The 21,835-nt window shown below is 39.8% G+C and overlaps 2 protein-coding genes across 6 annotated transcripts in view; both read left to right on the top strand.

Annotated features, from left to right (window-relative positions):
* Nucleotides 1-145: 145 nt before the first annotated feature.
* klhl8 (kelch-like family member 8) lies at nt 146-9,069 on the top strand. 5 transcript variants are annotated; one of them, XM_067483448.1, is made up of 12 exons: nt 146-276; nt 2,617-2,836; nt 3,135-3,196; nt 3,463-3,628; nt 3,896-4,216; nt 4,414-4,600; nt 4,868-5,011; nt 5,225-5,336; nt 5,902-6,070; nt 6,150-6,309; nt 6,891-7,092; nt 7,321-9,069. In XM_067483448.1, the coding sequence occupies exons 2-12, from the start codon at nt 2,639-2,641 to the stop codon at nt 7,442-7,444; spliced, it is 1,845 nt and encodes a 614-aa protein (XP_067339549.1). In that variant the 5' UTR covers nt 146-276; nt 2,617-2,638; the 3' UTR covers nt 7,445-9,069. The 5 variants fall into 5 exon arrangements, with proteins under 5 accessions (XP_067339549.1, XP_067339547.1, XP_067339550.1 ...); XM_067483446.1 differs by having other exon boundaries at nt 4,817-5,011; XM_067483447.1 differs by lacking the exon at nt 146-276 and adding an exon at nt 455-1,891 and having other exon boundaries at nt 4,817-5,011.
* Nucleotides 9,070-10,201: 1,132 nt separating this feature from the next.
* LOC137103278 (uncharacterized) overlaps nt 10,202-21,835 on the top strand; it is a 16,330-nt gene continuing 4,696 nt past the window's right edge. Inside the window, exons 1-38 of the mRNA XM_067483439.1 lie at nt 10,202-10,402; nt 11,572-11,717; nt 11,799-11,911; nt 12,046-12,185; nt 12,621-12,844; nt 12,933-13,039; nt 13,125-13,243; nt 13,379-13,514; nt 14,223-14,305; nt 14,416-14,535; nt 14,631-14,732; nt 14,809-14,967; nt 15,058-15,140; nt 15,314-15,458; nt 15,547-15,591; nt 15,674-15,841; nt 16,129-16,248; nt 16,344-16,454; nt 16,541-16,573; nt 16,724-16,861; nt 17,036-17,182; nt 17,266-17,400; nt 17,601-17,758; nt 17,887-18,031; nt 18,139-18,193; nt 18,312-18,378; nt 18,472-18,605; nt 18,692-18,735; nt 18,883-19,056; nt 19,216-19,370; nt 19,466-19,579; nt 19,674-19,789; nt 20,158-20,312; nt 20,395-20,600; nt 20,700-20,877; nt 20,977-21,201; nt 21,300-21,469; nt 21,573-21,643. Of these exons, the coding sequence (XP_067339540.1) occupies nt 10,342-10,402; nt 11,572-11,717; nt 11,799-11,911; nt 12,046-12,185; nt 12,621-12,844; nt 12,933-13,039; nt 13,125-13,243; nt 13,379-13,514; nt 14,223-14,305; nt 14,416-14,535; nt 14,631-14,732; nt 14,809-14,967; nt 15,058-15,140; nt 15,314-15,458; nt 15,547-15,591; nt 15,674-15,841; nt 16,129-16,248; nt 16,344-16,454; nt 16,541-16,573; nt 16,724-16,861; nt 17,036-17,182; nt 17,266-17,400; nt 17,601-17,758; nt 17,887-18,031; nt 18,139-18,193; nt 18,312-18,378; nt 18,472-18,605; nt 18,692-18,735; nt 18,883-19,056; nt 19,216-19,370; nt 19,466-19,579; nt 19,674-19,789; nt 20,158-20,312; nt 20,395-20,600; nt 20,700-20,877; nt 20,977-21,201; nt 21,300-21,469; nt 21,573-21,643 (4,802 nt within the window). The 5' untranslated portion in view covers nt 10,202-10,341. The remainder of the gene's footprint in view (nt 10,403-11,571; nt 11,718-11,798; nt 11,912-12,045; nt 12,186-12,620; nt 12,845-12,932; nt 13,040-13,124; nt 13,244-13,378; nt 13,515-14,222; nt 14,306-14,415; nt 14,536-14,630; nt 14,733-14,808; nt 14,968-15,057; nt 15,141-15,313; nt 15,459-15,546; nt 15,592-15,673; nt 15,842-16,128; nt 16,249-16,343; nt 16,455-16,540; nt 16,574-16,723; nt 16,862-17,035; nt 17,183-17,265; nt 17,401-17,600; nt 17,759-17,886; nt 18,032-18,138; nt 18,194-18,311; nt 18,379-18,471; nt 18,606-18,691; nt 18,736-18,882; nt 19,057-19,215; nt 19,371-19,465; nt 19,580-19,673; nt 19,790-20,157; nt 20,313-20,394; nt 20,601-20,699; nt 20,878-20,976; nt 21,202-21,299; nt 21,470-21,572; nt 21,644-21,835) is intronic.

The following is a 21,835-nucleotide window of genomic DNA, read 5'->3' as shown; positions in this document are numbered from 1 at the left end:
TTATGTAAATCACAAGTCAGAGAGAATAGAAAGGCATCTGTTGATCATTTATTTTTGTCTTTATTTTGGTTGAGGAAGCAAATAGACTTACAACAGAACACTTTATGATACATAAGATTCTCCATCTTGAATTGAAAATGTTACCTTTGAATGCAAAGCAGTACAATCATCTGTGTAATTAACTACAATTCCCATAAAGCACCTGGAATGACAACAAACGTGCCAATGCCAAACATTCCACTAAATGAACCGGCATCTTAATTCTTGCGACATGAGGTATGTAAATAAAAATAAATGTTTCGTTTAACAGTGCGATTGTGCAGTGTTTTGTAAGTTTTACGTTTAATATTTTTGCTCAACGCACGGTTGAGGTATGTCCGTTCTCTGCTAGTTAACGTACGGAAGGTAGCCAGCCTGCTAGCTGCGGTTAGCAAACAAGCTAACCGTTAATCTACTCTTAGCTTAGCAACATGGCTAGATTTATCGTGTTCACTCGTCATTGTGTTATATTCACACGTTTTTTTAAAAAAACAAAACAAACCGTGTCTCCTCTAGAAATATTGTACACTGAGTGTGATAACGAAGCCTACTTGATAAGCCAAGCTTGCAAACTGTGGAATTGCATGTTTGATGATTTATGCTGCATGTTTTGTTCTTATACTGTAACCTAGCTATAATAAATTTGTTATCGTAGGAGTAATTTTGTTTGGTTATGGCCATCATCATATCGGCTTTCGTTGTGTTTTTGGAAAGCGTTAACCCTAACTGTCGTTTGCAGTAAAGCGATACGTGCAGAACTTATTAATAGTACAGCAGATTTACTAGGCAACTTCAACTATTAGCAATTATTAGGCCTGACCCACACCATCGCTTTTTAGTGTCCCGGAGTATAAATCCAATTTTCCATGTTTCGCACAACAGACACCATTTAATATATATTTTAGACTTTACACGTTAGAGCAAGCTACTCTGTTAGGATTTGAAAATACACATGTTGAAGGTGTTGTTTCCAACAGAAAGCAACACATTGTACAGAGAAATTGAGGGGGGCAAAGCTGTTGTGATTTAATAAACAAGTATTTGACAAGCTCAGTAAAAAGTGAATGCGTCAGGTGATGTTTCAGAAGCTAAAATTATTGTAAAACACCACCAGTTTACTGTATAACAAATAGTCTCCCTGATGCAAATGATTCCGTTTGCATAAAGCCAGGTCATTACGTAGGTAATTACTCTACTGTCATAACACAAAGGACAATACCTATCATAAAGCAAAGGACAAAGCATTTGTGGACATGTCAACTCCTCTGGAAGGTGGTGGCATTATTTGACATCACATTGGGTTCTCATGAGGGCACCCATATCCTGCGTGTCTTTTGTGGCTAATGTTGAATACCGACTTCCTGTTAAAACCCTTTTGAAGATGCACAGAAAATTTTGCAGGAATTTAAAATGGGTTGCTGTAATTGTTTTTCAGTTTTTCTACTCTATGGTGTTGAGTACTCAACTCTGTCAATAAATTATTAACTGTCACTCCACTTACTGTTTTTGAATAAAATATTATACTCCTAGGATGTCATGTACCAATTGATCCGGAGATTTCCATGTGTTGAGAAATCAAATAGTCTAAAATATGATGCTGATCTGCAAGTCCTTTTTAAAGTAGATCATAAATGTAGAGAGTCTTTTGATGCTTGGATATTTTCTGCTCTTATAGCTGAGAGGACTAGTGATGAGGGGGCGATACACTGAGTCTATTCAGTTTCAGAAGCATAGCTTGAAAGAGAGACAGTACATCATCTGTAAGGTGTGGGTGGAGCGTTTGCCTCAGCATGCTCTCGGTTGCCCTGTTTTTGACTAGACTGTGGGGATCTTTCATCAGACTCAGGAATAGGTAGGACCTTTTTATAGATTTGATAGCACAGAATTTTATGTGCAGTGTGGTATTTTAGCTTATAGGTGTCTACTTGTCCCGTGTTTCTTACTCTTATTTGGCTTTAATCTGAGCTGAATGCCTTAAGGGGAAGTGACACTGAAAGGGGGAGGAATACTGATCAAACTTGCTCAGCTGGCAGCAGCATCTCCCACTACTAATTTCCCTTTTGTTTCCTCCATTTAAGACTGTAGAAAGTTGTGGTTTCTGTTTCAGACAGACAAGGTATTCTAGCATGAAGCAGATAGTGACAGTTAAACTTTGACTTGCTTACTATTGATAGGGCAATAATTCAGTACTTGTTACAGCTACTCCATCAATTAAATAGAGTCAAACAGGGGGTATTATTAATCAACCTATGAATTATTTTTACTTACCTGTTTTTTCTTTGTTTGTTTGTTTTTATTCAAATGATTATGTTTGATTTACAGAGTCAACAAAAAGAATTTGATTAATTGACTGATAGTCATAAACAGTTTCTGTATGTTCTTATGAACACATTAATAGCGACTACTTAAATATGAACATTTACTCTAGAGTAAGATCCTGAATACTTGAGAGTATGTAGAATACTCCCACATTTCTACCATTATTTTTCATCGTATAGATAAAGCTGATGTAATTATTGTAATTTTTTGTCTATGTTTTCAAGTAAATGTACTGTAACTTTCTCTATTCTCTTGAAGGAGTTTTTTCTTGTAGCCAGCTATGGCACCAGGGGATGTGGTGTCAGACCATGCGAAGCAGCTGAAGTCCAAGGAGAGGCGGCCTGGAAACAGGGCATCTAAAGCAGACTGCGAGCCTGATGGGTCTTTTGTCTTTGAGGCCCATGAGGCTTGGAAGGAGTTCCACAACTCCCTCAGGCATTTCTACGAAGTGGGGGAGCTCTGTGATGTCACTCTGAAGGTAGGTCACCCCGTCTGGGTGAGAGATTTGTTTCTTTGAAAATTTCATCACAATGGATCTTTGTTTATGATTTTAGTATTACTAGGTTCAATTTAGTAATTTTATTTTAGAGATGTGAGCTTAATGTATGGTTTAGTGTGTTGGCTGAGTTTTTCTGCTTGTAAATACATTGGCTCCAAAAACTACTCGACAATCATAGTGTAGGTATAAATAAGGGGTGAATGTATTAATATTGTATAAAGCTTTGCCTTGTTGCCCGTTTATATAACATGTATTTTGTGTTTGTCTCTTTTTGTAGGTTGGCAGTAGGTTAATACCATGCCACAAGCTAGTGCTGGCGTGTGTCATCCCCTACTTCAGGTATGGTTCATTTATATTTATTTTTCCTACAATTGTAATAGCTATGTCTAGTACAGCACTGAAAAGAAAAAAATTCTGTCATGAGCCTGATCACAGGTCTCCAATGTCATGAAAAAGATCGATATAGATCGATATACATAACAACTAGAGTACAAGATTTGCTTCAAAATATAAGTTGAGTTAGTATTAAAACACCTTCAAATGTATAAAGATTTGTCAAAGATATTTCACCTAGTCTTTGTCTAAGTGACAAATACTTCTCCCAGGGCCATGTTCCTGTCGGAAATGTCAGAAGCTAAGCAAGAACTGATAGAAATCAAGGACTTTGATGGTGATGCTATTCAAGACCTGGTTCATTTTGCCTACTCCTCCAAGCTCACATTAACTGTGGACAATGTCCAACCACTGCTTTATGCTGCCTGCATACTTCAGGTAAAGAAACAGTTCTGGATTTATAATCTCTCCTTTTTATTTTATTTTTTTTTATTTATACATGTACTTAGGGCTGGGTGGCTCAGTGGTAGAGTTGGGTTGGGACCTTTGACTTCGGACTACATTTTAGCATGAAGTTGCATGTAGTGATGCTTAAACTCTTATTCAGCACTTTGGAGTTTTGACAGTTTGTACACAGCCCAGATTAAAATTCCTATATGTTTAGTAAATTTGTAAAATGACTTTATTACCGCCTGAATCTGTCAGGTGGAGTTGGTGGCAAGAGCCTGCTGTGAGTACATGAAGGCCCACTTTCACCCGACCAACTGCCTTGCAGTTCGTGCCTTTGCTGAAAGCCACAATCGTGTTGACCTGATGGACATGGCTGACCGCTACGCCTGTGAGCACTTCACTGAGGTAGTGGAGTGTGAGGACTTCACCTGTGTGTCACCCCAGCACTTGCACACTCTGTTATCTTCCAGTGAACTCAATATCCACTCAGAGACACAGGTGTACAGTGCAGCAGTGAAATGGCTGAAAGCAAACCCCCAGCACCACAAGGCCTGGCTGGACCAGATCATGTCTCAGGTTAGAGGGTGTATTACTTGGATTATTGCTATTTCTTTACTAATGTTGTACCCCAGATGTTTTGGATTTGTGTAAGTAAAATAAAATATTTTACAGATTGCCTCACCATTCAGCTACATAAGTGTGTGTAAAGTGTTCACAGCTTTATGTGATAATGTTTAAAATTGCAATGCACTGTATGCTTATGTTTTTTTTAGGTGCGCCTCCCTTTGCTCCCTGTAGACTTCCTGACTGGTACAGTGGCTAAGGACGAGATGATCCAAGGTAACCTGAGTTGCCGTGACCTGATGGACGAAGCCAGGAACTACCACCTCCACCTCAGCAACAAAGTGGTGCCAGACTTTGAGTATTCAATCCGCACAATACCCAGGAAACACACTGCAGGTAGTACACATGGTGTTTGATGGGTTTAAACGGGTAACTGCAGATGTTATAGCATTTCTAAGAAGGTTCCACACTTTTTCTAATCATACATATTTTATAAAAAACACAATGTGAGATGTTAAGTTTGCATAGCATAAGCCAATATATCTTTGAAATGTTGTTTGTTCTGTGGTTCTGTGGGCATAATGTATGATATGTGTTTCATATCATCCACAGTAAAAGACACATATGTCTTTCACTGTGCTGACTGTCCTACCATGTCTTCAGGAGTTTTATTCTGTGTGGGTGGCCGGGGGGGTTCCGGTGACCCATTTCGCAGCATCGAGTGCTACTCCATCACTAAGAACAGCTGGTTTTTCGGCCCTGAAATGAACAGCAGACGGCGTCACGTGGGTGTAATATCTGTAGGAGGTAATAAGGAATATATACAACAGTGCTGCAGAAAGTAAAGATGAAGCATGGAGGGTTGAAGCGTTGGGATTAGAAAATGAAAAGCTTAAGAAAATATATTTGAGGTTTAATATCTTGCAGTGTTTTATATAAATGTACGCAATCTCTAAGATTTTTTTGTTTTAAATTATTAATATGATTTAGAAATGAAATAACGCTTTACCTTCTTAATAGGCAAAGTGTATGCTGTTGGAGGCCATGATGGTAATGAGCACTTAGGCAACATGGAAATGTTTGACCCTCTCACCAACAAGTGGATGATGAAAGCTTCGATGAACACCAAGAGGTACACAGTACTACAATATAGTAAACTAAAACGAAACTTCCTGGAAGAGTGTGTTGATGCAGTAACATGGATAGTTTTAAATGGAATCTAATCTTTTTGAATTTGGGCTTCCCAAGCCTGTGCTTTTCACATAAAAATGGTGATTTTCAGAATGGACAGAAAAAAAGCAATAGTTATAGCGATGGTGAGATAAGCTTTTAAAAACAATGCCTGGGTTTTTAGTCTATACTTTCTTATGTGATCTCAAACTGTGAGAGAGAAGATACGGCACGATCGTTTTGCAGTATTTCATGTTAAAACTGGTGCTAGTTGAATGTTACTGTTAGAAAAAGTCACAGAATGCAGAGTGGCTGTAGCACTTGCCATAAATTGCTGGAGCCAGTAGTATCTGGGGGAAAAAAATGTATATATTCGCTGGCACCTTAGAAATGCTGTTTGAAATTCAAATGTGTGAAGTGTACATTTGGGTTGGGTAAATACTACACCTGTGTGCTCCAAGTACATTACATACAGTAATGTTTAATTATCCAGATATTTATGTTCTGGATGGATTTGTGTGTATCAGGAGGGGTATAGCCCTGGCAGCGCTTGGTGGTCCCGTCTATGCTATTGGAGGTCTGGACGACAACTCTTGCTTTAATGATGTGGAGCGGTATGACATTGAACGTGATTGCTGGAGTGCCGTGGCTCCAATGAACACACCCAGAGGAGGGGTGGGATCCGTGGCATTGGGGGTAAGACTGAAGAGGAAAGGCAACCCGTATTGACTAATGAATCATATCTGCACTGCACTTCATATCTTCTCCTTGTCAGAATTTTGTGTATGCAGTGGGAGGAAACGATGGTGTAGCATCACTGTCCAGTGTGGAGCGGTTTAACCCCCACCTCAACAAATGGGCAGAGGTCAGCGAGATGGGCCAGCGACGAGCTGGAAATGGAGTCAGCAAACTCAATGGCTGCCTCTATGTAGTGGGTGAGTGAAATAAATAAATTGTTCTCTTCCTAACATCAATATTATTTTGATTTATTTCTTCATATCTGTCTGGTATCCAGATAATATTCAAGGCAAATACATCACTTCCAAGATGTATTTCATGTCAAAGTTTGCTTTTACAGCTACTGAAATTGCTCAAACTCTAAATGTTTTATTGGTGTTTCTTCCTTATATGTGGACAATTGTGTTAATGGCACCCGTGTCACATGCCATAAGTGCACACCCAACACATTTATACACAAATACCAGGAAAGATAAAAGTTCATGATTTGTAAAGCTATCTAGTTACTGATTAATGAAGAGTCATTCAAGGTTCATTAAAACTTCTGATCAGTGGCTGTGGCTGAAAACATATGTAGGAAACCTTCCTCTTGTGCCTACTCTAGAAGTAACAGCTTGATTCCACTCAGAGAAACTGTGCAGTGTTGCCTGAGCATGTTGTCTTTCTTCTTGCATGTATCCTTGATATTAAGTTGATTATAAAACACCCTTAAGCATTTTTCACAAAACCCTGAAAGATAACTTTTTAAAATACTCTATTTTTAAATCCTTTTCTTAAGGTGGTTTTGATGACAACTCACCCCTGAGCTCTGTTGAGAGATTTGACCCACGAATGCACCGCTGGGAGTATGTGTCTGAGCTGACCACACCCCGTGGTGGTGTTGGGGTTGCCACTGTAATGGGAAGAGTATTCGCAGTTGGGGGCCACAATGGAAACATCTACCTGAACACAGTTGAAGCTTTTGAGCCTAGAATGAACAGGTCAGTATGTGATGATGAGCACTGTGTAATGTATTGCGTTTTAAGGTATTAAAAGTGGATGGAGGGTGATTACACAGTTGCATAACCTTCAATGGTAAAATGTAAAATGTGCAGTTAATGCTTGAAACCTTCATATGATGGTAATCTGGACAACTGGCCACACGTCAAGCTTGTTCCTGTATACATGGAAGAAACTTCCCATTATAATTTTCTTCCGTTTTCTTTCAGGTGGGAACTGGTGGGTTCTGTGTCTCACTGTCGTGCTGGGGCTGGAGTGGCCGTCTGTTCATCTCATGTCAGCCAGATCAGAGATGTCGGCCAGGGCTCCAGCAACGTGGCCAACTGCATGTGACCACCATACGTTTTATTACCAGGTCAGATCTGGTCACCGCAAAAGCACAAAATGCAGAGCACACAAACAGTGGCAAACTGATTTCACCCAGCGAGGTTATTATTGACTGCACTGTTTGAGCATCAGTTCTGAACTAAACAAGGCCGATGTTCAGTTTACACACAGTGACTTGAGGATTATTGGGGGGTTTCTGTTGACTTGAAATCTGACAAATCTGAAGTCTTCTCAGAAAACAATGACACTTAGAAGACGTTTGTCTTGACTCCTGTTGGTGTTATTTGCAAACAGTGATGTTGTATTTTGTACTGTATTTTCTTTTGTTTGACTGTCTTTTTTAGGGGATATAGTTGAGCCTTGGAGTATAGACTGATCCTCTTGAGAATGAGAGGTAAACATGGGCTTTATATAAGCCAGTATAAACCAATTTAAATGCCTCCTCTTTAAGACCATCTCTGAATTGTTTTCATTGTTTAAAGATATGAGAAATCAGCAAAAAAAAAAAAAAAAAAAAATCATTGAAAAGTTTTGTCAGTATATTTCAATCAGGATGTTCCGCATACATTTCTAAACTTTTATGTGACATGCCAGGATAGGTGAAGCCAATATAACAGCTGTTTCACCAGCAGGAACCTGGATCATACCCAAACGGTTCTACAGAGATCAGACTGTAAGTGTGTTTGAAGAATCATTTTATGGCTGAAGGGCATCAATGAGTCACTGTTAGCAGGTGACGGGTGTCTCCAGTAATTTTGGGTCAGCCACTCTAATATCAAACACCTGCTGAATCCTAAGTGTCAAGTGTTTTAACTCGATGGCGGAATTCATAACAGTTGTGACAACTCTAAAGCCAAGAGTCAGGGACTGATCAGAGCAATATGGTTTACAGGTTGTTTGGTTTTTTTTGTTTTTTTTTTTAAGTTTACATTTTTATATGAAGATCTGTTCAAGATGACAGGGACAGATTTAGCATTTGTGATTGATGATAGCTGAGCTGTCAGAAACCCTAATCAGAGAGCCTTCAGATGTGTGTGAGAACCGGCTGAGGTTTGTCTTTTCAGATGGGTTCGTTATATTTTAATATATGGACATTTTTGTATATTAAAATAGGTGTATCTTTGATATTATTCTATACTGCACTATCTTATCCGTTGCTGTGCACTATTTTCCTAGAGTAGAAGTGAAATTTAAGTATATTTTTGTCCCAAATGGAGAATATCATGTTTTTGGTGTTTATAAGTTTGAAGATGTTTATTTAAGTCATGCCATATCTAAGAATAATTTAAAACCTTCTGGCAGCAGTTTTGATTTTTCAGAATATCCTGAGAGAATGATTGCTTTTAATACAGAAATTCTAATATGGTTTATATTACAAATATAAATATCATTCCACCGCTTTTGTTGTATTGGTATTAATAATATCAGTCATTTTACACCTAAACTGAAGTTGTTGCCAACTCTGTTAGCAAATGAGCCAGATAGTCTTTTGTAAACATTACTGTATTTTGTGTTGATGTTCTTCTTCCCCATGACGCTTCCATCTTGTGCTTTTTATTCAGATGCACTTGGTATAAGTGGATACAATAAAGTTCTGTCTAAAGTTAATTGGTGCCGTTTTTTTTTTTTTTTTTTTTTTTTTTTTTTTAATAAAACATGAAACCATGAATATTACTGACGGTAAACAATTTTAGGGTGGAAAAAAACTTCAGTAATCAAATTTATTGCTATGCCATATTTTTATACTTCTCTTCGGTTACAAAAATACATGTACGACAAAGAGTCTGCAATTAAAGAGTTTGGAGAGTTTGAAACTGACATGTATAGTGTAAGTCTTTACTTAAAGATTTGTGCAGTTATAAAAATATATTCTTCAAAGTACTGTAAGCATTTCATTGATACTCATGTCTGTTGAGCAGTGAAAAGTGTAAATGAGAAATATATTTTTAAATAAGCATTTTATTGTTTTGTAACATCCCATTAAACCAAGTTTAAAAAGTTAAATTTGTGGAGCTGGTACTAAAAACTTTATGGACAGTTGACACATGGTTGTTATAAACTGGGTCTTGTGCACTTTGCAGTTTTGCCATATCAAATGTGATTTGCCTTCTGCTATGATCAGTGCAGCATTAAGGTTATGGACATGTCCAAATCTCCAAAATATTCCAATACAAATTGTTTATAAACAGAGTTTCTGATGTTCAGTCACCAAATTTAAAGAAATCTCTGAGTGTTTGCATCATATGACTACGTACTGTTTGACACGAGGTCCTGGGGCATATATCACACAACTGTCAGAATGTCTTCTGTTTTTAGAAATAAAAACAACTTCTGAAATTTGTATCACACTAAATCTGTGCTTAGGTAAGTACATTTTACTTCTACTACAATCTCAAACTCTAAGCTATGTAAAGCGACTTTACATTTATTGTAGAAATGACAATAAAAGCTATTTGACTAAAATGAAAACCGTAGCAATACAGGAAAGGTTTAATAAATACCCATTAAAAAAAATGCATCAATTTTCTTTTGTCAAATTAGTCTCGGTAATATTGGTAATTGTTCCTTTTTCTAATTTGGAATATAATATAATAATATTGCACATAGTGGAATCAAAATAGTTTTAACATTTTTTTTTAAATTATTTTGTTGCAAACACCCGCATGTGGTATAAAACAAGTGAAGAGGTCAATTGTTTGTCATCCGTGTTTTACTGCTTTCAATCTTTGGACCCTAGACGGATGCTGAAAAGAGGTGAACCAAAGAGAAGATGCTCAGAGCTCTGGTTTCTTGCAGCTAGAGAACATCGCAAACGACAGGGCGCAGAGGAGTTTGGAGAAAATCTTTAAGCTTTTAAGATATGTAGAAACACATCTTACAGAGGTGAACACAGACAAGTTGAAATGGACAGAAGACAAACAGTTCTTCTGCAGCTGCTCAGCTTCGCTGCTCTTCTTGCTGCTGGTAAGTCTCATGTTTTGTTTTTATTTATTTGTAGGACTTTGGAAAACTAAAAGAGGAATTTATGGTTATTTCGACCTTAAAGCATCCTTTAAATAAAAAAGCATTTCAGCCACCAAGTAGAAACTCCTTTTGTTTTGTATGTGTTTGAGAAAAAGCAGCTGTGGAGAACAATAACATTCATCCGTACTTTGTATTTGAGCTTTGAGGAAATGATCAAAATGGGACGAGGCCTTAGACTCGGAACCTCTGTCAGTAAAAATTGAAAAAGCTGTTAAAATGGAAAAATTGACACTAAGCAGAGGAGTATTTTCAAGCATGGAATAAGTTTGTTTTTTTACACCAAGTGTATATTGTTTTTACTTTGTTTTATGTGGTGTTTTTATTACAACGCACAAGAAACCACAGTTGCACACCAATATGCAATAATCATTTGTGTTCGGATTTTCAGACCAACTTAAACCAAAAGCCAGATTTCACTGCCTCACTGTATTGCTGGATTTGTAAAAATCAAAGACTAAGTGTGGACTGAGTTTTAAGCGATGTTAAGCAGTAGGTGTTTTCAGGTGAACAGGTGATGCTGAGGTGTTAAACACAGAGGAGGTTTACTTGTGGCCTTTAAAGCCAAGGATTTGTGCAAATCATGTGCAAATCAGGTGATTCTATAGTGTCTGTGTCAAATATTACCCAGAGATTTGTCAGAGTTGACTGACACAGGTGGACTGTGGATCTGTCATGAGACTTTTATGATCAATGACAATCATCAATTCAGGTGATTCATCAGCCTGTGGAATTTCCACACAAACTGGACATTTTTAACTCAACCATAAAATGTAATCTTAGTTTTTAATCATTTTATTAAGACGCTAAAACATAATGTCGTGTAAAAAAAATAAGTTCTGCATCAATTCTACTTATATTCTACTTCTAATTCTTCTTATTTATATTTTTAAACTACTCCTATAACACAATGTTAAACTGTCCTGCATTTCAAATATATTTAATTAAGCTTTAACCATGCATCTTAATGTGTGATTGACAAGCAGGCTGAGGAAGTTTCATCTATGGATGCTCTTTAACCTCACAATTGTTGGCTTGATTATTTGCTGATATCTAATTTGATATTGTGGCATTTAGAAATTGACAATATGATGTTTTGGTTGTATTTTTAGCCCATTGCCAGTGCCAGGCCAACTGGAGGGAGTACGAAAACAAATGTTACTTCTTTTCCACTGATGTAAAGTCATGGATGGAAGCAAATGCATACTGTTTGGAGCATAACAGCAATCTCATGAGCATCCAGGACGTTAATGAGAGGGTGAGATACACAACAACATCAGATGACTGAAATGCAATCACTTCACACACAAGCTTCAGATATTTTGTTTGGTGTTTCTAGTTGTGGCTGAGAACACAAATCAGCACAGAGATCTACTGGATCGGCCTGAATGACCAAATCATTGAAGGGACTTGGGAGTGGAGTGATGGGAGTCCTTATATACTCTATCTGTCGTAAGTATTACGTGTTAATTCTCCAGTACCATAAAAGTACTAAATCCCCCAAATCTGTGCTTGAATAATAGTGTGTTTATTGTCCACTTGATGTGTTACTTCTCTAAAAGCTCCATTTTTCTCTCCTGATTCAGACACTGGTTGCCAGGCCAGCCTGATAACTGGGGTGATGACCCTGGAGAGGACTGTGGTCAAGTGGTAGGATATAGCAATGGACAGTGGAACGATGAGAACTGCAACGCTAAGAGGAAATATATCTGCAAGCACGTAAACCGTAAGTTTACCAGCTTGTAGAGCTTAATCAAAGCTTAATACAAAGTAAAAATAAAGACAAAGTAAAAATAAAAAAATAGAGCACATCCAACCTTTTTTGGTGCTGGTGGGGAAATCATCATTGAGTTTCCCAGGTTATTGGTGATTCCCCCTTGTTACTTTTCGTACACAAGGAAAACACGAGGAGGGAAGTTTACACTAGAGACACATTTGAATACATTTGTGCACAGAACTGGGGCTGTGGATTTGGTCCCCCGTCTCCTCTACTGGAGGAGCTTTAAGACGAGATGTGGCGAGGGGCATTATGAGGAGGAAAAATGTTTACAGTAATTCATATGGGCAGTGACTGTATTAACAAAGTTTATGTTAATATGAGCCCATCCTTTAATTCTAGGCTTAACGTTAGGCCATATTTAATTTAATCTTTCCTCCGTAGCCAATCCTGGGCCACAGTGTGATCTAAGCAATGGCTGGAGACAGTATGGCTCAAACTGCTACAAGTTAAAAGCAGATACGACAAAGAGCTGGGCAGCAGCCAGACATGACTGCGTGCAGGAAGGGGGAGACCTGGTGTCCATAACCTCACCAGAAGAAGAACTGTATGTTACAGGAACACAGAACCCATCACAGTTAGACCTCTGGATTGGGCTTTCCACTCTGGTGAGAAATCCAATTGCTTTCTTGTCTTTTATTATTGGAAATGGGATATCTGGAGTCATTAATGTGAAGCTGAGCATTGCTTCTCCAGAAATGCAGCAAGATTTCATGTCAAGTGGAAGTGGGGAACAGCCAGTTTACCTGGTCTGACGCTCTCCAAGTGGGGTACACAAACTGGGCCACTGGTCAGCCAACAGTGTAAGATGTCATGCTGTATACCGGTCATTTAATTATAGGTATTAATGTGTGTAATCACAGTTTACAAGCCTTTGTTCTCCAACAGCGACACACAAGTTGGCTCATGTTCTGCATTAATCAAAGAGGATTCGGATAATTTTGGGAAATGGACGTCCCACGTGTGCAGATATGAACGTCCTTACATGTGTAAACGACCACTGAGCAGTAAGCTGGATTGTTTTGTTAATGCACGAATAAGACATTTCTTCTTTGACTCATCTTTTTTATTTTCATCATAAAGATGAGATTTTTTTTTTCCCCGCTAACATTCTCTTCTGTTGCCTCCTCCCTCACCTGCAGCCATCTGCCCTCTTGGCTGGTTGAGCTTCGCTGGCAGTTGTTACTGGATGGTCAGTAATGCCTTTCTCTTGACCTCCTGGCACGAAGCCCACACCAGGTGCTCCGACATGGGGGCCCACCTAGTGATTATAAACAGGTAGGACAGAACAAACTAGTAGAGGACATATTTCGAGTTTAAAGCAACACTGTGTCATCCTTGAAAGAAGAAACAACAAGAAAACACATCTTGATTCAGGTGCATACAGTAGATTTGCTGCCACTGTCAGTTTGGTTTTGTGTGGGGACCAGTAGCTCCTGGTGGCTCATGTTAGCACATTTAAAAGGCATTTACAGACTCAGTGATTTTATCACAAAGGCGCAAAGCAATTAGCATCTTCCGCTGTTTCGTATTTTGAACTTGTTACTTTTCAGAGGTAAAAATCCTACTTTTGCCTCACAACATTTATTTAAGAACTATATAGTTACCAGTTTCTTTTCAGTGTTCAAATGAATCCGATATTCACCCCGACAGCGTTTGGTAAAATGAATGATCCGAGCATTTCTTCCCCTGCTGGGGGCATTAGAGCCAACTGACATGGATGAAAACACACCGCAGACATGCTGTTCCCTCAAATAATTGCTATCCTATAATAAAAACAATAACTTTGGAAATTGTAGCCACCAGATAGTTGCTAACTTCGTGTCCACTGGATACATTTGTTATTGGGTTTATCAGAACTTCTTCCACATAAAACAGCTTCCTGCAGTGGACTGGAAAGCTAAGACAGTGAGCTAAAAGACGCCAAAAGGATTAGGTAACAATTATTTGCATTTTTGTCATATTTGTCTGCTGTCTCATGTGCAGTCAAGAGGAACAGTTCTTTATAAATGGGAAACTTCCAGAATTTCACCAAGTGGACATTCCCGATATCTGGATTGGATTATCAGGTATTCTCCACCATTTGTGTTTAGGTGGTTGCTATGAAAGAATACCCAAAAAGAAACATAATGTCAACTGTGCAAATGTTATTTATATTTATTTTCCAATTTGTCACCAGATAAGGACCAGGATGGGGTTTTTAAATGGGTGGATAAAACCATGGTGACTTATTCAAACTATGGTTCTGGTTGGCCGCGAAACACACCAGGTCTCTGGGACTGTGGGCAGATCTTCACAGGTGAGCCATAAACTCTAGGTCATTTTGGCCCTGTTCCTATAATTTTGAGATGCCATATGAAAGCCACCATATACCGAGATTATGTGTCCTTCCAGGAAATTATGAAGGCAAATGGGAAACAACCAACTGCTTCAAGAGCCTAGGTTTCATTTGTGAGATGACAGGTGGACAGAATCCTAAACCAACTTCAGCTCCCGGTTAGTCAAACGAATGACCCCACCACACTCCGTCGGGTTAAAGGTGCGTTGCTAACCTTTTTGTTGTTTGTTCAAGATTCCCACTGTGACCGTGGATATTTGTTGTATGGCGACTTCTGCTATCATTTTGAGACCGAGTCTGTAAAAAACTGGCACGATGCTGAAGCTCGCTGTAACGGAGAGCAGGGTCACCTGGTCAGCTTCCACTCCGAGGAGGAGCTCAGTTTCTTAACATGTGAGTCTCAAAGAAACATTCTGGTTCGTGAACAAGTGATCACAAAATGGCACAAACGTTGCTTAATACACGATGGCCTGCTCTTTGCAGCTCACATGCCAGGGCAAAGCTGGATTGGTTTGAATGATATCACAAATGAAAACCAGTTTGTATACACTGATGGGACTCCTGCAGTAAGTCATCATAGAGAAATATATCAACCAGTTTGATGCATTTCAATAAATGTATTCTTTCCTTTGGTACGTGTATGTCTTAAACAGTCCTAAACCAAAGTTCAGGAAAAATTCTAATCAAGATGAAGACGCTCATAACATCGGACTTTATGCTGTTTTTGTCTGGATGTCAGGACCTTTTGCCATGGACGCCTGGCCAACCAGACAACTGGCAGGATAACGAGGACTGTGTCCACCTCACAGGGATGAATCACCATGATCCTGGGAAACTCAATGATGATTTCTGCACCAGCACCAATGAATATATCTGCAAAAAAGGTTGGACGTGTTCTATTTTTATGAATATATGTCTTATGTTGTAATCATTCTAAGCCTTGTAGCCATTCTTCATCTTGTTTCTCCACAGCCAAGGGACAGGGACCTCCTCCCCAGCCCCCAACATCTGGACCAGGTCCATTTCATTACTAAATTTTAAGCCTGGTGTGTATATTTATCTAGATGTGTGCATGTATGAACTGTTGTGATTGTTACAGGTTGGAATGAGAAATGTGGCTCTTGGACGCCTGACCCTTTTAATGACTACTGCTACCTGTTTAACTACCTGTCAATGAGGACATGGGCAGAGGCCCGAGCTGACTGTCTCAACCAGGGGGGAGACCTCATCAGTATCACTGATCCGTTTGAACAGGCCTTTGTTCATGGTATCACTTTCATGATTTTCTTCATCCTGATATACAGCTTTTCATCCTTTTCTGGACTGATTTTATTTGTATAATTTAGGCAGTAAACTCATCAATATGTTGTCATTTGTCACACTTTACATTTGACTTAAGTGAAGGATAAAGACTTTAAATTAGAGGCTTTTATTATTATTATTACTAAAGAAATGTTCAATCTTTTTTTTCTCAGAATATATAGTCTTAACACTTGAATTGACACTTAAGTTTAAGATTCCTTTAAAGTCATGTGGACATATTTTTCCTCCCAGGTGTGATCCAGCAGAGTCCCACAGGGATTTCTCTGTGGATGGGAGGTCATGACTCCATCACGGAGGGGGGCTGGGAGTGGTCAGACGGCTCTCCTTTTAGATACATCCGCTGGAACACAGGTTCATTTCAATTCTGCAGGACATTCAAAAATAAAACATATAATGATAATTGTAAAACAACTGGACTCCCTTTCTTGGCATCCGTCGTTTTGAAGGTAACCCAGACGACTATTACGGCGAAGACTGCCTGAGCATACTTATTAACAACGGCTACTGGAACGACGACAACTGTGAGAACAAAAGAGGATACATCTGCAAGCGGAGAGGTAAGAACTGTTGCCTGAAATGTTGTTTTCCACTTGCTTGTTGAAAATGTTTGTTGCTAATGCTACACCCATGTCTCTTCTCTCAGGAAAAACACCAAAACCTCCTCCACCTCATGACGGTAACGATGAGTTTTGGATATAATTCCCATTGTAATAGTTTTTAAACAAGAAGCATGTTGTATGTGCTTTACTATTACAATTATTTGTGCAGAAACAGCATTAACGTGTTGTCCAGTAAATACTGGATGTGTAATTGCTTTCTATTGCAGGTTTTATGACAGCACTGGTGTGTCAGGACTCCTCTGCTGTCCTTCACTGTCCACATGAAAGCGTGATAAATATCCAGTCTGCTTTCTTTGGCCGAAAGAACGTTGATATCTGTCCACACCTGGACGGATCAGGAGGAGGTGCTAAACATTTGTCACTACTGTCATAACATTGCAGATTAAAATGAATTAATAGTGTATTTGTCAGCTTTTGATCATTAAAATGCTATTTTTGATTGCCAACTGGTTCACTTAATCAAAGTATAAATTTAAAAGACGAATATTGTTGTCAAAACCATCTTTGGTGTTCTGTAGGAAGCTGCACAGTGGATGGTGTCCTTCCTCTCATTAGAAAGATGTGTGACAACCATCCCATATGTTTTGCGTACGCACATGTGGAGGTGGACCCCTGTCCAACTGTTTCCAAATATCTGGAGATCACCTACACCTGCGAACAAAAAGGTTGATTTCATTTTTTATTATTTACTCTCCGCCTAAACTGGTTCGATGATCTAATGTTGTTGTTGTTTTGTGGCTGTTCTCAGTGTGTCTGCATGGCCTGGGGGTTGAGGATGGAAATGTCACAGACTCCCAGCTGTCTGCTTCCTCCCACATTGGTGCCTTCACTCCCGACAAAGCCCGTTTGAATGGAGCCTTGTGCTGGATGCCTTCAGGAACCCGTATGTAAAACAAAAAAAACAAAATAAAAAAAAAAAAAAACTCAACCACACATATCAAAAATTAACCTGTAAAGAAAAGTGTGACAATAAGAGTTTCGAATATTTTGTTTTGAACATGCAATAGCCTCACTTTTATTTGATGTTGAGATTAAAGTTGGTCAAATAATCCTACTCCACCATATCTAATGATTGTCCTCTAGCATCCTCAAGCTGGATCCAGGCAGACCTGGGCCAGAAAAGAAAAGTAACAGGAATAGTAATCCAAGGTTGTCCTGGCAATGACCACTGGCTCACTAAATTTAAGCTCCAGCACAGCCTAGACGGATCAACCTGGACGGACTACAAAGCTGACGGAGAGGTGATTAAGAAGCAGACTACCTCTACTACATGTGACAAACCTGATTTTAGCAAGAGCTCACTGGTCCAAAACCAACATGTGAAAGGTGGAAAAACCAACCTCTCATCTGGGATGTTTTTGGTGTCTAGTTTTTCCCAGGTTCAACAGACAGAAACACTCCCGACACTCAGTTGCTGGGGACACCTGTGTCAGCTCAGTACGTCCGCATCATCCCGCTGGAGTTTAATGTTCAGGCAGGGCTTCGCTTCGATGTCTTAGGATGCACACCTGACTGTAAGAGAACCACTTTAGGTGTTTCACGTCTGCTTAGTTAGTCCCACATTATTTTATTGGGTAAAATTTGCTGTGAAGGTCAATAATGAAAAGTTGTGTTTTCACAGATGCAATTACATGTGCTAACAAGCCCAACTTCAACTTTGCCAACGATAAAATGACGTGAGTAATACGAAATAGTATTTTTACACACACAGCACTGTAATGTTGTGTGTGTGTGTGTGTGTAATTCATTCCATGCTTCCATTCACCGTACAACTGGATATTATGTCTCTTTCAGGGTCCATTGTCCTGCGGGTTGTGCACATGTTGATTACAAAGTGTATGGCACTTCAGTGTATCGCGGGGTATGTGAATATCTGTAGCCCAGCTTCAGTGCAGCAAGGAGGAGTTTGGGATTCATTTATATTAATTGTCTCTCTCTCTCTCTTCCGGAACAGGACTCAAACATTTGTGCAGCAGCTATCCACGCTGGAGTGATACTGAATGAAGTTGGAGGAGACTGCACTTTGCTGAAAGCTGAAGGACAGAACTTCTATCCAGGCTCCATCAGGAATGGCATCACCTCCTCACAGTAAGTAGCGGGGTTTTAAACTGCGCCCCGTTTGCATAGTGTAGTGCAACAGTCCAGTCATTCCCTAACATTTTCAATGGTTTCAGATTTAATGGAATCTATGACGTGTCTTACACTTTTGCAGACGGAGGTGAGTTGAGGTGCATTTATAATCACTTCCTCTGTGTAGACCCACTTCAAAAAAAAAAAAAAGTCTTTTCACATTGTTTAAATGTTTGTTATTTCCGCTTCATAAGAATTGCGCTGGTTCTGAATTGCCTTATTGCCTTTCACACAGAGCTGAGATGTCCAGGGCTTGACTGGTATGAGTTTGGAGAGTTCTGCTACAAAGCTTTTGAAGACAAAAAGACGTGGCACAATGCTCGACACACCTGCAGGAATTTGGGTGCCGACCTTGTATCCGTCCTCTCAATGAAGGAGCAGAGTTGGCTTGAAAGTTACCTGTACTTAGGTAAGGACTTAAAATGGGAAAAAAAACCTTTATGGATGCTCACTTAGTAATTCAATTATGATAGTCTTTTACTTGATTTAAAGTTGATCAAATGCTGTGTGATTCTGAATTTGTATCGACTTTTTATAATATAGATATCTATATATTTAATCTTTACAGCCACCAGTGATGTGTGGACTGGTCTGAATGAGCTGACTGTGCCTGGTATGTTCTCCTGGACTGATGAACACATGGTGACCTTCACCTACTGGGCTCCCGGGGAACCCAACAACCATGATGGATTCAACGAGGACTGTGTTGAGATGTTACACCAGGTAAGATGAATGTAAAAAGTCAATATTCAGCCATAAAGCTCATCACAGATTTGATTCTGTGATTTGTAGTCATTTCTATGTTTTTTCATTTTCAGACTGGCCGATGGAATGATGTGACCTGTACAGAGCTCAATACCTACATTTGCAAAAAGCCCAAAGCACATTATCCAGTTCCCTCTGTAAAACCCACCGTGTATGGATGTCCTCAGGTAAGACAAATTACCAGGTGCAGACTAATGCACGCGTGCTTTAATGCTTATTTTAAACCGTCTGTGATTGGCACGTGTCACTGATGTGTGTCAGGGTTGGGATGCATACGGCTACTCCTGCTACTTAATGGAGGATAACACCAAGAGCTGGGCAGATGCTAAGGCTTTCTGTAAAGAGCGGGACAGCTCCCTGCTGCACATCGGAGACATGTGAGTTGGACATACAGTAGTTACCTCTTGAATCATTGTAATGCAAGTCGGATACTGTGTCCACTGTGAATGTGCTGCTAGTCTCTCCTAGATCGTTATGTTCTACATTTCTGCACGTTAGTAACATCTTTCCGCTAGATCAAATGAGTTTCTTCCTCGTGCCCTTCACCCAAAATGTGTAAGGTTGTATAGGTTATTGTGATGTTCCTCAGACACATGTCTCAACTGTAACTGGTTAAAAAGACAAGTTAAAATTAAAACAGAGGACGATTTAGCATCCTAAGGAATTTGTTATCATGATGCAAATTTCTGGTTTGGGACTACAGTGACGTGTTTCTACTAAACACTCATCTTTGTCATCACTGCAGCTATGAGCAGGGGCATTTCACAGTGGCACTGTCAGGAAAGACTGGTTTGTGGTGGATTGGCCTGCGTGCTCATGGAAGGCCAGGTGGAGGGGTGGACTACGTCTGGGACAACAACTCACCTGTCACCTTCACTCACTGGAACAAAGACCAGCCAGGTAGAGACTTAGCAATAACCCTAACAATAGCTGGACAGGATAACACATGGTTGTAAAACAACGATTTACTCCTCCTCTCTAGATAGCGGCGATGGCACTTGTGTGACCATGACAACAGGTCAAATTGGTGGTTTCTGGGATGACAAGCAGTGCTTGGATGAATATTCCTTCATCTGTGAGAAAGCCAGGCCTGACATCACCCCACCCACCAAACGCCCAACTCCTCCTCCTGCACACGACTGCGCTAAGGGCTGGACATCTATGCCTCACTTCATCAACTGCTACAAGGTATAAAAGGCAGTGAATTAAACAGCTACTCTCTCCAGGGGCCGTTAGGTCAGCAGTCAGATTCGAACTACTTAGAGTTTTTCGTTTTTTTTTTTGCAGCTCTTCCACAATGTGGAGTGGTACTTAAAGAAGAGCTGGGGAGCAGCACATGAAGACTGTGTAGCCAGAGGAGGAAATTTGGTCAGCATCCACAGCCAGGAGGAAGAAGAGTTCCTGTCTCTGCATACCAAAGGCAGCAGCAAGTGGATCGGCCTAAAGAGCAACCCCACTGAAGGAGGTGGGTTTAATTTGTTTTAAAGAGTGTGGACCCTTGAGGAACAACTAGGATCCTAATCAAGTATAAATACAAAACCGGGTGACGCTTCGGTTGTCCTAGGCTATTCCTGGAGTGACAACACACCACTCTCACACACCAACTGGGGCGAGGGGGAGCCAAACAACCACGAAGGCCGTGAGGACTGTGTAGAGATGGTGAGCAACGCTAATGGCACCCGCTCTTGGTGGAATGATCTTAACTGTGATGCTCACCAGGACTGGATATGTTCCATTCCCAAGTGGAAGGATCCCATCCTGCCTCCAGTGCCTCCTCCACCTGTCCCAGGTACACTCCCATATTTCCACAAAGAGGATGAGTTGTGTCGTTTGTTATTCTGCTACCACAGCTACTCTGCGCTTCTCTTTTTACACCTTAACCCTCAGCTCCCGATTGCGGAACCAACCCTGGCTGGAGGAAGAACAACAACATCTGTTACTACTACAATGACACCGACATAGTGGACTTCCATACTGCTATGACGCGCTGCTACACTGAGAAGGCCACTCTGGTCTCCATCCACAACAAAGATGAACAGGCATATGTTAACAGCATGGTACCCTTATTTATTTTTAATTTTTATTTTTACTTCTTCAGAGGTATTTATAGTAGTACATATTGCAGTATGCAGAAGTGAAATATGTTGTACTTTCTTCCAGGTGGGGACAGGGAAGGTTTCTGCAGCCTGGATTGGAATGAGGGTTACTGGTGTAGTGAATGAACAGTACATGTAAGTGTATTTCTAAGTTAAGGTGATATTTAATAGAAAAAAATTCTTCACATTTCCCATTATGATGCAGCTCATTTCTTAACATATATTTTATTACTGTGAACAGAATGTGTTAAGGATTTCAGAAACAAATGCTCCAGCTGCTCAATAGACAGTGAATGATGATAGCACATCATAACATGAGTTAGATAC

The sequence above is a fragment of the Channa argus genome, chromosome 18 (genome assembly GCF_033026475.1).
Source record: "Channa argus isolate prfri chromosome 18, Channa argus male v1.0, whole genome shotgun sequence".
In the NCBI taxonomy this organism is placed as follows: Eukaryota; Metazoa; Chordata; class Actinopteri; order Anabantiformes; family Channidae; genus Channa; species Channa argus.
The sequence above is the reverse complement of the archived record's forward strand: the minus strand, read 5'-3'. Positions and strand labels throughout refer to the sequence as shown.